This window comes from Gobio gobio (assembly GCF_949357685.1).
Source record: "Gobio gobio genome assembly, chromosome: 15".
Classification (NCBI taxonomy): Eukaryota; Metazoa; Chordata; class Actinopteri; order Cypriniformes; family Gobionidae; genus Gobio; species Gobio gobio.
In genome coordinates this window covers 1522263-1538928 of record NC_137108.1, presented here as the reverse complement: position 1 = coordinate 1538928, position 16666 = coordinate 1522263, and the positions used below count along the sequence as shown (strand labels likewise).

At 46.5% G+C, this 16666-nt stretch overlaps 1 protein-coding gene across 1 annotated transcript in view; it reads right to left on the bottom strand.

Moving 5' to 3' along the window:
* Positions 1-12328: 12328 nt before the first annotated feature.
* Positions 12329-16666, bottom strand: part of bbs9 (Bardet-Biedl syndrome 9) — a 223028-nt gene continuing 218690 nt past the window's right edge. Inside the window, 1 exon segment of the mRNA XM_079836550.1 lies at positions 12329-12808. Within this exon segment, the coding sequence (XP_079692676.1) occupies positions 12573-12808 (236 nt within the window). The 3' untranslated portion in view covers positions 12329-12572.

The window sequence follows — 16666 nt, the reverse complement described above, 5'->3', positions numbered from 1 at the left end:
CATGATGATGACGACAGGACACACGTGTGTCATGTACAGTTCTTTAGTGCGCTCACATGATGATGACGACAGGACACACGTGTGTCATGTACAGTTCTTTAGTGCGCTCACATGATGATGACGACAGGACACACGTGTGTCATGTACAGTTCTTTAGTGCGCCCGCATGATGATGATGACGACAGGACACACGTGTGTCATGTACAGTTCTTTAGTGCGCTCACATGATGATGACGACAGGACACACGTGTGTCATGTGCAGTTCTTTAGTGCGCTCACATGATGATGACGACAGGACACACGTGTGTCATGTGCAGTTCTTTAGTGCGCTCACATGATGATGACGACAGGACACACGTGTGTCATGTGCAGTTCTTTAGTGCGCTCACATGATGATGACGACTGGACACACGTGTGTCATGTACAGTTCTTTAGTGCGCCCGCATGATGATGACGACAGGACACACGTGTGTCATGTGCAGTTCTTTAGTGCGCTCACATGAGGATGACGACAGGACACACGTGTGTCATGTGCAGTTCTTTAGTGCGCTCACATGATGATGACGACAGGACACACGTGTGTCATGTGCAGTTCTTTAGTGCGCTCACATGATGATGACGACAGGACACACGTGTGTCATGTACAGTTCTTTAGTGCGCCCGCATGATGATGACGACAGGACACACGTGTGTCATGTGCAGTTCTTTAGTGCGCCCGCATGATGATGACGACAGGACACACGTGTGTCATGTACAGTTCTTTAGTGCGCTCACATGATGATGACGACAGGACACACGTGTGTCATGTGCAGTTCTTTAGTGTGCTCACATGATGATGACGACAGGACACACGTGTGTCATGTGCAGTTCTTTAGTGCGCTCACATGATGATGACGACAGGACACACATGTGTCATGTACAGTTCTTTAGTGCGCCCGCATGATGATGACGACAGGACACACGTGTGTCATGTACAGTTCTTTAGTGCGCCCGCATGATGATGACGACAGGACACACGTGTGTCATCTGCAGTTCTTTAGTGCGCTCACATGAGGATGACGACAGGACACACGTGTGTCATGTGCAGTTCTTTAGTGCGCTCACATGATGATGACGACAGGACACACGTGTGTCATGTGCAGTTCTTTAGTGCGCTCACATGATGATGACGACAGGACACACGTGTGTCATGTACAGTTCTTTAGTGCGCCCGCATGATGATGACGACAGGACACACGTGTGTCATGTGCAGTTCTTTAGTGCGCCCGCATGATGATGACGACAGGACACACGTGTGTCATGTACAGTTCTTTAGTGCGCTCACATGATGATGACGACAGGACACACGTGTGTCATGTGCAGTTCTTTAGTGTGCTCACATGATGATGACGACAGGACACACGTGTGTCATGTGCAGTTCTTTAGTGCGCTCACATGATGATGACGACAGGACACACATGTGTCATGTACAGTTCTTTAGTGCGCCCGCATGATGATGACGACAGGACACACGTGTGTCATGTACAGTTCTTTAGTGCGTTCACATGATGATGACGACAGGACACACGTGTGTCATCTGCAGTTCTTTAGTGCGCTCACATAATGATGACGACAGGACACACGTGTGTCATGTGCAGTTCTTTAGTGCGCTCACATGATGATGACGACAGGACACACGTGTGTCATGTACAGTTCTTTAGTGCGTTCACATGATGATGACGACAGGACACACGTGTGTCATCTGCAGTTCTTTAGTGCGCTCACATGATGATGACGACAGGACACACGTGTGTCATGTGCAGTTCTTTAGTGCGTTCACATGATGATGACGACAGGACACACGTGTCATGTACAGTTCTTTAGTGCTCTCACATGATGATGACGACAGGACACACGTGTGTCATGTGCAGTTCTTTAGTGCGCTCGCATGATGATGACGACAGGACACACGTGTGTCATGTGCAGTTCTTTAGTGCGCTCCCATGATGATGACGACAGGACACGCGTGTGTCATGTGCAGTTCTTTAAAGCGCTCACATGATGATGACGACAGGACACACGTGTCTCATGTACAGTTCTTTAGTGCGCTCACATGATGATGACGACAGGACACACGTGTGTCATGTGCAGTTCTTTAGTGCGCCCACATGATGATGACGACAGGACACACGTGTGTCATGTGCAGTTCTTTAGTGCGCTCACATGATGATGACGACAGGACACACGTGTCTCATGTACAGTTCTTTAGTGCGCTCACATGATGATGACGACAGGACACACGTGTGTCATGTGCAGTTCTTTAGTGCGCCCACATGATGATGACGACAGGACACACGTGTGTCATGTGCAGTTCTTTAGTGCGCCCACATGATGATGACGACAGGACACACGTGTGTCATGTGCAGTTCTTTAGTGCGCTCACATGATGATGACGACAGGACACACGTGTCTCATGTACAGTTCTTTAGTGCGCTCACATGATGATGACGACAGGACACACGTGTCTCATGTACAGTTCTTTAGTGCGCTCACATGATGATGACGACAGGACACACGTGTGTCATGTGCAGTTCTTTAGTGCGCTCACATGATGATGACGACAGGACACACGTGTGTCATGTGCAGTTCTTTAGTGCGCCCACATGATGATGACGACAGGACACACGTGTGTCATGTACAGTTCTTTAGTGCGCCCACATGATGATGACGACAGGACACACGTGTGTCATGTGCAGTTCTTTAGTGCGCTCACATGATGATGACGACAGGACACACGTGTGTCATGTGCAGTTCTTTAGTGCGCTCACATGATGATGACGACAGGACACACGTGTGTCATGTGCAGTTCTTTAGTGCGCTCACATGATGATGACGACAGGACACACGTGTCTCATGTACAGTTCTTTAGTGCGCTCACATGATGATGACGACAGGACACACGTGTGTCATGTACAGTTCTTTAGTGCGCCCACATGATGATGACGACAGGACACACGTGTGTCATGTGCAGTTCTTTAGTGCGCTCATATGATGATGACGACAGGACACACGTGTGTCATGTGCAGTTCTTTAGTGCGCTCACATGATGATGACGACAGGACACACGTGTCTCATGTACAGTTCTTTAGTGCGCTCACATGATGATGACGACAGGACACACGTGTGTCATGTGCAGTTCTTTAGTGCGCCCACATGATGATGACGACAGGACACACGTGTGTCATGTGCAGTTCTTTAGTGCGCCCACATGATGATGACGACAGGACACACGTGTGTCATGTGCAGTTCTTTAGTGCGCTCACATGATGATGACGACAGGACACACGTGTCTCATGTACAGTTCTTTAGTGCGCTCACATGATGATGACGACAGGACACACGTGTCTCATGTACAGTTCTTTAGTGCGCTCACATGATGATGACGACAGGACACACGTGTGTCATGTGCAGTTCTTTAGTGCGCTCACATGATGATGACGACAGGACACACGTGTGTCATGTGCAGTTCTTTAGTGCGCCCACATGATGATGACGACAGGACACACGTGTGTCATGTACAGTTCTTTAGTGCGCCCACATGATGATGACGACAGGACACACGTGTGTCATGTGCAGTTCTTTAGTGCGCTCACATGATGATGACGACAGGACACACGTGTGTCATGTGCAGTTCTTTAGTGCGCTCACATGATGATGACGACAGGACACACGTGTGTCATGTGCAGTTCTTTAGTGCGCTCACATGATGATGACGACAGGACACACGTGTCTCATGTACAGTTCTTTAGTGCGCTCACATGATGATGACGACAGGACACACGTGTGTCATGTACAGTTCTTTAGTGCGCCCACATGATGATGACGACAGGACACACGTGTGTCATGTGCAGTTCTTTAGTGCGCTCATATGATGATGACGACAGGACACACGTGTGTCATGTGCAGTTCTTTAGTGCGCTCACATGATGATGACGACAGGACACACGTGTGTCATGTGCAGTTCTTTAGTGCGCTCACATGATGATGACGACAGGACACACGTGTGTCATGTGCAGTTCTTTAGTGCGCTCACATGATGATGACGACAGGACACACGTGTGTCATGTGCAGTTCTTTAGTGCGCTCACATGATGATGACGACAGGACACACGTGTGTCATGTACAGTTCTTTAGTGCGCTCACATGATGATGACGACAGGACACACGTGTGTCATGTACAGTTCTTTAGTGCGCTCACATGATGATGACGACAGGACACACGTGTGTCATGTACAGTTCTTTAGTGCGCTCACATGATGATGACGACAGGACACACGTGTCTCATGTGCAGTTCTTTAGTGCGCTCACATGATGATGACGACAGGACACACGTGTGTCATGTGCAGTTCTTTAGTGCGCTCACATGATGATGACGACAGGACACACATTTGTCATGTACAGTTCTTTAGTGCGCTCACATGATGATGACGACAGGACACACGTGTGTCATGTGCAGTTCTTTAGTGCGGCCGCATGATGATGACGACAGGACACACGTGTGTCATGTACAGTTCTTTAGTGCGCTCACATGATGATGACGACAGGACACACGTGTGTCATGTGCAGTTCTTTAGTGCGCTCACATGATGATGACGACAGGACACACGTGTGTCATGTGCAGTTCTTTAGTGCGCTCACATGATGATGACGACAGGACACACGTGTGTCATGTGCAGTTCTTTAGTGCGCCCGCATGATGATGACGACAGGACACACGTGTGTCATGTGCAGTTCTTTAGTGCGCTCACATGATGATGACGACAGGACACACGTGTGTCATGTGCAGTTCTTTAGTGTGCTCACATGATGATGACGACAGGACACACGTGTGTCATGTACAGTTCTTTAGTGCGCTCACATGATGATGACGACAGGACACACGTGTGTCATGTGCAGTTCTTTAGTGTGCTCACATGATGATGACGACAGGACACACGTGTGTCATGTACAGTTCTTTAGTGCGCTCACATGATGATGACGACAGGACACACGTGTGTCATGTGCAGTTCTTTAGTGCGCTCACATGATGATGACGACAGGACACACGTGTGTCATGTACAGTTCTTTAGTGCGCTCACATGATGATGACGACAGGACACACGTGTGTCATGTACAGTTCTTTAGTGCGCCCGCATGATGATGACGACAGGACACACGTGTGTCATGTACAGTTCTTTAGTGCGCTCACATGATGATGACGACAGGACACACGTGTGTCATGTACAGTTCTTTAGTGCGCCCGCATGATGATGACGACAGGACACACGTGTGTCATGTACAGTTCTTTAGTGCGCTCACATGATGATGACGACAGGACACACGTGTGTCATGTGCAGTTCTTTAGTGCGCCCGCATGATGATGACGACAGGACACACATTTGTCATGTGCAGTTCTTTAGTGCGCTCACATGATGATGACGAGAGGACACACGTGTGTCATGTACAGTTCTTTAGTGCGCCCGCATGATGATGACGACAGGACACACGTGTGTCATGTGCAGTTCTTTAGTGCGCCCACATGATGATGACGACAGGACACACGTGTGTCATGTACAGTTCTTTAGTGTGCTCACATGATGATGACGACAGGACACACGTGTGTCATGTACAGTTCTTTAGTGCGCTCACATGATGATGACGACAGGACACACGTGTGTCATGTACAGTTCTTTAGTACGCTCACATGATGATGACGAGAGGACACACGTGTGTCATGTACAGTTCTTTAGTGCGCTCACATGATGATGACGACAGGACACACGTGTGTCATGTACAGTTCTTTAGTGCGCCCGCATGATGATGATGACGACAGGACACACGTGTGTCATGTGCAGTTCTTTAGTGCGCTCACATGATGATGACGACAGGACACACGTGTGTCATGTACAGTTCTTTAGTGCGCCCGCATGATGATGATGACGACAGGACACACGTGTCTCATGTGCAGTTCTTTAGTGCGCTCACATGATGATGACGACAGGACACACGTGTGTCATGTACAGTTCTTTAGTGCGCTCACATGATGATGACGACAGGACACACGTGTGTCATGTGCAGTTCTTTAGTGCGCCCGCATGATGATGACGACAGGACACACGTGTGTCATGTACAGTTCTTTAGTGCGCTCACATGATGATGACGACAGGACACACGTGTGTCATGTACAGTTCTTTAGTGCGCTCACATGATGATGACGACAGGACACACGTGTGTCATGTACAGTTCTTTAGTGCGCCCGCATGATGATGATGACGACAGGACACACGTGTGTCATGTACAGTTCTTTAGTGCGCTCACATGATGATGACGACAGGACACACGTGTGTCATGTGCAGTTCTTTAGTGCGCTCACATGATGATGACGACAGGACACACGTGTGTCATGTGCAGTTCTTTAGTGCGCTCACATGATGATGACGACAGGACACACGTGTGTCATGTGCAGTTCTTTAGTGCGCTCACATGATGATGACGACTGGACACACGTGTGTCATGTACAGTTCTTTAGTGCGCCCGCATGATGATGACGACAGGACACACGTGTGTCATGTGCAGTTCTTTAGTGCGCTCACATGAGGATGACGACAGGACACACGTGTGTCATGTGCAGTTCTTTAGTGCGCTCACATGATGATGACGACAGGACACACGTGTGTCATGTGCAGTTCTTTAGTGCGCTCACATGATGATGACGACAGGACACACGTGTGTCATGTACAGTTCTTTAGTGCGCCCGCATGATGATGACGACAGGACACACGTGTGTCATGTGCAGTTCTTTAGTGCGCCCGCATGATGATGACGACAGGACACACGTGTGTCATGTACAGTTCTTTAGTGCGCTCACATGATGATGACGACAGGACACACGTGTGTCATGTGCAGTTCTTTAGTGTGCTCACATGATGATGACGACAGGACACACGTGTGTCATGTGCAGTTCTTTAGTGCGCTCACATGATGATGACGACAGGACACACATGTGTCATGTACAGTTCTTTAGTGCGCCCGCATGATGATGACGACAGGACACACGTGTGTCATGTACAGTTCTTTAGTGCGCCCGCATGATGATGACGACAGGACACACGTGTGTCATCTGCAGTTCTTTAGTGCGCTCACATGAGGATGACGACAGGACACACGTGTGTCATGTGCAGTTCTTTAGTGCGCTCACATGATGATGACGACAGGACACACGTGTGTCATGTGCAGTTCTTTAGTGCGCTCACATGATGATGACGACAGGACACACGTGTGTCATGTACAGTTCTTTAGTGCGCCCGCATGATGATGACGACAGGACACACGTGTGTCATGTGCAGTTCTTTAGTGCGCCCGCATGATGATGACGACAGGACACACGTGTGTCATGTACAGTTCTTTAGTGCGCTCACATGATGATGACGACAGGACACACGTGTGTCATGTGCAGTTCTTTAGTGTGCTCACATGATGATGACGACAGGACACACGTGTGTCATGTGCAGTTCTTTAGTGCGCTCACATGATGATGACGACAGGACACACATGTGTCATGTACAGTTCTTTAGTGCGCCCGCATGATGATGACGACAGGACACACGTGTGTCATGTACAGTTCTTTAGTGCGTTCACATGATGATGACGACAGGACACACGTGTGTCATCTGCAGTTCTTTAGTGCGCTCACATAATGATGACGACAGGACACACGTGTGTCATGTGCAGTTCTTTAGTGCGCTCACATGATGATGACGACAGGACACACGTGTGTCATGTACAGTTCTTTAGTGCGTTCACATGATGATGACGACAGGACACACGTGTGTCATCTGCAGTTCTTTAGTGCGCTCACATGATGATGACGACAGGACACACGTGTGTCATGTGCAGTTCTTTAGTGCGTTCACATGATGATGACGACAGGACACACGTGTCATGTACAGTTCTTTAGTGCTCTCACATGATGATGACGACAGGACACACGTGTGTCATGTGCAGTTCTTTAGTGCGCTCGCATGATGATGACGACAGGACACACGTGTGTCATGTGCAGTTCTTTAGTGCGCTCCCATGATGATGACGACAGGACACGCGTGTGTCATGTGCAGTTCTTTAGTGCGCTCACATGATGATGACGACAGGACACACGTGTGTCATGTGCAGTTCTTTAGTGCGCTCACATGATGATGACGACAGGACACACGTGTCTCATGTACAGTTCTTTAGTGCGCTCACATGATGATGACGACAGGACACACGTGTGTCATGTGCAGTTCTTTAGTGCGCTCACATGATGATGACGACAGGACACACGTGTGTCATGTGCAGTTCTTTAGTGCGCTCACATGATGATGACGACAGGACACACGTGTGTCATGTGCAGTTCTTTAGTGCGCTCACATGATGATGACGACAGGACACACGTGTGTCATGTGCAGTTCTTTAGTGCGCCCGCATGATGATGACGACAGGACACACGTGTGTCATGTACAGTTCTTTAGTGCGCCCGCATGATGATGACGACAGGACACACGTGTGTCATGTACAGTTCTTTAGTGCGCCCGCATGATGATGACGACAGGACACACGTGTGTCATGTGCAGTTCTTTAGTGCGCCCGCATGATGATGACGACAGGACACACGTGTGTCATGTGCAGTTCTTTAGTGCGCTCACATGATGATGACGACAGGACACACGTGTGTCATGTGCAGTTCTTTAGTGCGCTCACATGATGATGACGACAGGACACACGTGTGTCATGTGCAGTTCTTTAGTGCGCTCACATGATGATGACGACAGGACACACGTGTGTCATGTGCAGTTCTTTAGTGCGCTCACATGATGATGACGACAGGACACACGTGTGTCATGTGCAGTTCTTTAGTGCGCTCACATGATGATGACGACAGGACACACGTGTGTCATGTGCAGTTCTTTAGTGCGCTCACATGATGATGACGACAGGACACACGTGTGTCATGTGCAGTTCTTTAGTGCGCTCACATGATGATGACGACAGGACACACGTGTGTCATGTACAGTTCTTTAGTGCGCTCACATGATGATGACGACAGGACACACGTGTGTCATGTGCAGTTCTTTAGTGCGCTCACATGATGATGACGACAGGACACACGTGTGTCATGTGCAGTTCTTTAGTGCGCTCACATGATGATGACGACAGGACACACGTGTGTCATGTACAGTTCTTTAGTGCGCTCACATGATGATGACGACAGGACACACGTGTGTCATGTGCAGTTCTTTAGTGCGCCCGCATGATGATGACGACAGGACACACGTGTGTCATGTGCAGTTCTTTAGTACGCTCACATGATGATGACGACAGGACACACGTGTGTCATGTACAGTTCTTTAGTGCGCCCGCATGATGATGACGACAGGACACACGTGTGTCATGTGCAGTTCTTTAGTGCGCTCACATGATGATGACGACAGGACACACGTGTGTCATGTGCAGTTCTTTAGTGCGCCCGCATGATGATGACGACAGGACACACGTGTGTCATGTGCAGTTCTTTAGTGCGCCCGCATGATGATGACGACAGGACACACGTGTGTCATGTGCAGTTCTTTAGTGCGCTCACATGATGATGACGACAGGACACACGTGTGTCATGTGCAGTTCTTTAGTGCGCTCACATGATGATGACGACAGGACACACGTGTGTCATGTGCAGTTCTTTAGTGCGCCCGCATGATGATGACGACAGGACACACGTGTGTCATGTGCAGTTCTTTAGTGCGCTCACATGATGATGACGACAGGACACACGTGTGTCATGTGCAGTTCTTTAGTGCGCCCGCATGATGATGACGACAGGACACACGTGTGTCATGTGCAGTTCTTTAGTGCGCCCGCATGATGATGACGACAGGACACACGTGTGTCATGTGCAGTTCTTTAGTGCGCTCACATGATGATGACGACAGGACACACGTGTGTCATGTGCAGTTCTTTAGTGCGCTCACATGATGATGACGAGAGGACACACGTGTGTCATGTGCAGTTCTTTAGTGCGCTCACATGATGATGACGAGAGGACACACGTGTGTCATGTGCAGTTCTTTAGTGCGCCCGCATGATGATGACGACAGGACACACGTGTGTCATGTGCAGTTCTTTAGTGCGCCCGCATGATGATGACGACAGGACACACGTGTGTCATGTGCAGTTCTTTAGTGCGCTCACATGATGATGACGACAGGACACACGTGTGTCATGTGCAGTTCTTTAGTGCGCCCGCATGATGATGACGACAGGACACACGTGTGTCATGTGCAGTTCTTTAGTGCGCCCGCATGATGATGACGACAGGACACACGTGTGTCATGTGCAGTTCTTTAGTGCGCTCACATGATGATGACGACAGGACACACGTGTGTCATGTGCAGTTCTTTAGTGCGCTCACATGATGATGACGACAGGACACACGTGTGTCATGTGCAGTTCTTTAGTGCGCTCACATGATGATGACGAGAGGACACACATGTGTGATGTACAGTTCTTTAGTGCGCTCACATGATGGCAATGTTAAACCAAACCACAACTAAACCAATGTATCAAAACACTTTGGTTTCAGACCATGGTGTGAAAACGCCCTCAAACTATCCAAGGGACTCCCACAAAATAGAAATATCTAGAAATAAAACATTCCGTTTGGAACATTGAACAAATGCTCATGTTGATGTGAACAGGCTTTAATTTTGGATAATATGTTTATAATCGATGCTACATCTTTCTTGTCTTACCACTTGCGTCCTAAATGGACACTTGCATATCCTCTCCTGTGGCCTCATGGGATAGTAAAGTGTCATTGGGTGTGGCCTGCAGAATCTCTACTGTTGATGAGTACTGTCAATTCAGACATACCACTCTTTTTCTCCTACTAGATAGTAGGGAAGTGTGCATGTTTGGATGCAGCCGCTGTATCAGTGAGCGGACGACTTTCTGCACTCCCATTGGTTCGTTTCCATATCACTCCTGTGCTCATTTGCATAGAGTTGATCTCTGCTGAACTCTTGAATCGCCTTTCTCACTGAAAGTCAATCTAGTCATGTTAACTGCAGTCAGTGAGAAGCTTCCCTAATTGCCTATCATTCATAATTAATATCAAGAGTTTGAAACTGAAATATATATACATATATACTGTAGGTACCAACATGTTTAGGTCATACCTTTGGTTGTACAGGTTTAATAGAAGCTAAAGTGAACTCTTTGAAAGAAGCCCCGTTGGGAATCCCTGCCGGAGTCTGCAGTGTGATTTACATTGCGTGTGTATAGATGTGGGATATATGACTCACTGTTTCCCACTAATATCAGCGCTGTGAGGAGTGTGAGGAGCTGTGATTCTGTGGACGGATCACGGACATCATTATCTACACAAATGGCCTATCAAGTTGCCAAAATGAGGAAACATAATACAGAAACGATGCATGTAAAACCACACAGATCCATTAAACATCTAATCTTGGTCCAGACACACACACACACACACACACACACACACACACACACACACACACACACACACACACACACACATGCTCACACACACACACACACACACACACACACACACACACACACACACTCACGCACACTCTCTATCACACACTCACTCACACACACACACACACACACACGCTCACACTTACACACACACACACACACACACACACACACTCACGCACTCTCTCACACACACACAAACACACGCACAAACACACACACACACACACTCTCTCACACACACACACACAAACACTCGCACACTCTCTCACACACACTCACTCTCTCTCACACACTCACACACACACACACACACACACACACACACACTCTCTCTCTCTCTCTCTCTCTCTCTCTCTCTCTCTCTCTCTCTCTCTCTCTCTCTCTCTCTCTCTCTCTCTCTCTCTCACACACACACACACACACACAATTACGTCCCACCGGAATCTGAACTGAAATTTTAATGGGGACAAACTGAACTGAACTGCATTGAGGCTGTGTTCACACTTGTAGTTCGGTCCTCTTGTTCTAAACAGGCTCGTGTGTTGTGTGTGTGTGTGTGTGTGTGTGTTCATATGATGGTGTTTGACCAGCTGAGAGCTCGTGAAGAGCTCATAAAGACGGTGTGAACACACACTCCGAGAACCGAGCAGAAGCCTGTCCTGATCTGAGCTCTTCATGCTATCAGACGCTCATATCCTGAAAACACGCATGTGTGGCGTTTCCTCCTGAGAAATCAAATGTAGAATTAAAAACTACACAGGCATTTGAATTTCATTCTATTTTAATTGAAGTTCCTTAAAACATCTGAGGAATGTAAAAGCCGTTTGAGTTGAGATTGTCAGAGCAGACAGAGATAAGAGGAGGGCGAGGGGATTTTCAGTCTCGCTGAGCAACACACACACTACACGCCGGACACACACTCCTCCTACATCCCTCCGAGAGGAAAACATGGACTCTCTGACCGGCTACAACTCTACAACTACAGCCCAGACGAGATCATGAGAGATCCCTCAGCCATCAGCTGCTTCAGACTTCTTCTCCTTGACCTTCACTGAGGACTTCCTGGACACCTTGCTCTTCTCCTTCCCAGACTCCTTCTCTTTCGAGGGCTCCTTTGACTCTCTTTTGGACTCTTTTGACGACACCTTGGGCTCCTTCTCTTTACCAGAGTCTTTCTTGCTTTCTTTCGAGGAGTCTTTTCCTGAGTCTTTCTCCTTCTTCTCTTTGGACGATTCTTTAGATGAATCTGGTAAAAATGAGACAGACAAAGTTTGCGTAAATATTCAATAGAACACAACAATACACACTCACCTGAAGGATTATTAGGAACACCTGTTCAATTTCTCATTAATGCAATTATCTAATCAACCAATCACATGGCAGCAATGCATTTAGGGGTGTGGTCCTGGTCAAGACAATCTCCTGAACTCCACACTGAATGTCGGAATGGGAAAGAAAGGGGATTTGAGCAATTTTGAGCGTGTCATGGTTGTTGGTGTCAGACGGGCCGGTCTGAGTATTTCACAATCTGCTCAGTTACTGGGATTTTCACGCACAACCATTTCTAGGGTTTACAAAGAATGGAGTGAAAAGGGAAAAGCATCCAGTATGCGGCAGTCCTGAGGGAGAAAATGCCTTGTTGATGCTAGAGGTCAGAGGTCATGGGCCGACTGATTCAAGCTGATAGAAGAGCAACTTTGACTAAAATAACCACTCGTTACAACCGAGGTCTGCAGCAAAGCATTTGTGAAGCCACAACACACACAACCTTGAGGCGGATGAACTACAACAGCAGAAGACCCCACCGGGTACCACTCATCTCCACTACAAAGAGGAAAAAGAGGCAACAATTTGCACCAAAATTGGACAGTTGAAGACTGGAAAAATGTTGCCTGGTCTGATGAGTCTGGATTTCTGTTGAGACATTCAGATGGTCGAGTCAGAATTTGGCGTAAACAGAATGAGAACATGGATCCATCATGTCTTGTTCCCACTGTGCAGGCTGGTGGTGGTGGTGTAATGGTGTGGGGGATGTTTTCTTGGCACACTTTAGGCCCCTTAGTGCCAATTGGGCATAGTTTAAATGCCACGGCCTACCTGAGCATTGTTTCTGCCCATGTCCATCCCTTTATGAGCACCATGTCCCCATCCTCTGATGGCTACTTCCAGCAGGATAATGCACCGTCACAAAGCTCCAATCATTTCAAACTGGTTTCTTGAACATGACAATGAGTTCACTGGACTAAAATGGCCGCCACAGTCTCCAGATCTCAACCCAATAGAGCATCTTTGGGATGTGGTGGAACGGGAGCTTCGTGCCCTGGATGTGCATCCCACAAATCTCCATCAACTGCAGATGCTCTCCTATCAATATGGGCCAACATTTCTAAAGAATGCTTTCAGCAGCTTGTGGAGTCAATGCCACGTAGAATTAAGGCAGTTCTGAAGGAGAAAGGGGTCAAACACAGTATTAGTGTGTGTTCATAATAATCCTTTAGGTGAGTGTACATGAGCAATATCCCACGAGTAGCCATGTGTTCTCGCTCTCTATCACTCTACAGTGATCACTGATACACAGCCATGAGTGTGATGTTGAGTTTATACAACAGCTCGATGGCACTCGTGTGTAAATAAACAAGAAACATCAACGGAGTGTGTTTTAAAACACTCTTTTGTGCAGAACTACTTCCTTCCTTTGACAGTTAAGCCCAAGCCTCCGTCACTAATTCTGTAATTCAGAAACGCCGCATCAGAACGAGTAACAGAGGAACCTTAAGCGTTATGTGGAGTATTATGAGAGAGAGATCGACTAAACGAGTGCTTTACCTGCATCTAGCTGACATTATTCAGGTCAATCTCATAATCATAAGCACGAAATCCGTTTGAATGTCCGCTATCTTTGTCCTGGATTTCCCATGACAGTGCATTTGTAAGTCTTGACGAGTTGTTTAAAGTAAAAACTGTGTTCTTGTTTTAGGGTGCTTTCACATGTCTAGCTCGGTTCATTTGGTCAGACCCAAGGGCAAACAACTATACATTGTGGCATTTTTCAGCTTTTTTGGCTCCTTTTCACACCACACTGATTGCTTTGGTCCGAAACAGTTGAAACGAACCAAAATGCAGTCACATGACAACATCCACATCACTCATTGGCCATGGCGTATTTCCTAAACTGCGACTGCGTGGGCTGGTTTTGTCCTTGGCCATAATCTATTACATTGTTTGTATACACCACAATATGCAAACAATACATTTCTATAATGAAGCGGCTTGAAAACAGCGCTCTAATGCACTATAAACGGCGAGCGCCCATCGCTCATCACTAAAAGTGGAGATCGCGCTGTTCTTGTGAGTTTCGAAAGTTAAGACCTAATATGGTCATCAGAGCAAATTTCAATGAGGCTCCGCCCCTCCTCACTACTCCAAGTGCAAACTGTCAACAAACACTTCCTCATCCCATAATGCACAGCGAGGCTAACTACGGCAGCTGGTTTAGTCCACAAATGATCAGTATTTTTTGCAGTTGGGTTTGTTGGAGGTCGGATTACGTTCTCCCGCTCCAGAGTTGGTCTGAAAGTGTCCCAACACCACCTCTTCAAGGAGCTCTCTACTGTCATCGATGTCGAAATCACAATCACCAACGGACCCCATCTCAGTACCAAATAAAGCATGTTATTCATATAAAATATGACCTATTGATCAATAATATTTAAATAAACAATATTAGCCATTATAAAAGCACATGAAGATTGTACAATAGGAAATAAAAGCAAACAGTTCAGTTAAAAGTACAAAAGCGGCACTAGTTATTAGAGCCTGACTGATATATCGGCAGGCCGATATTATCGGCCGATATTAGGCATTATCCAAACTATCGGTATCAGCATTTATGATGGCCGATAAATGAATATTTTTAAAAAACCCTGGACGAAACACCGCTCAACCACATTATGAGTGTTGGCGTTTCATAGTTTGTCCACCAGAGGGCGCTCTACAACGTGCCGGGTTGGCAACTCCAGCTGTCATTTCACAACACAACTGAGATCATCCGTGAAGAGCATGGTAAGCTGCACGAGACATGTACATTGCTTGAATAACAATTAAAAGAACATCTCCATCAGTTCTCTTAACTCAAATAAGCATGACTAAATTCGTGACTGCCAAGTCCAGTTTTGCTGTTACATGTAAGCCAAGAGTGAAACAGAATTAGCTAGTTAAGTTATAGCAGTTTGACAGCATGAGACGTATCATCTCTCCCCCGCCCGTTATTTAGAAAAGGTATGTTTTACAATATTTTGCAGTATGACGCTGTCCATTTCTAAATTATGGCTTATCATAAAATGGTAAATGAATGACCATTTACTTTAACTAACCACAAAGCTAGCTAATGCCATGGCTATCAGTGGAAGACCGCTAACATTAATGCGCTTGGGAATCACAACAAACTTATTCTGCCTAAATAAAGTAATGATCACTGTATTCATAACTAGTATATTTGTAGTTCCAGTCCCTGCATTGCAAATCGTAAGTTAAGCACTTGGGGAGTGAACGAAAGAGTGTTTCAGCATTAACGCGTCACATAATGGATTTACTGCATTTTAGAAGGCAAGCAGCTTATATATTATATATCGCTGTTGTTATTTATCAGAACTTAACTGAACTTCCAGTCTTGCTCAAAGTTATATTTATGAAGCTTACCACATCTATTAATACTGGTAACTTTAATTTTTTTGTTTTGTTTTTGTTATTGTGTTTTCATCCAAAGGACTTTAAGTTTCACATCTTAAGTTTGTATTTTTAATACATTTTATTTATCAGAATTTCAATATATTTTTATGTTCCTCTGTTCTGTTGTGACAATAAAACAAGTTTATTTTTAAACTGCATTATATTATATTATTTTAGAGATTCATGAATAACTACAAATAACTAATGTATGGGAAAGTTTTTTTACACGTTTCTGTTTATATATATATATATATATATATAAATCGGCCGATATATCGGAATATCGGATTTTTAAATCACCAAATATTTGTATCGGTATCTGCCTTAAAAATCCTTTATTGGTCGGGCTCTACTAGTTATGTGCGTTTCCGCCTCA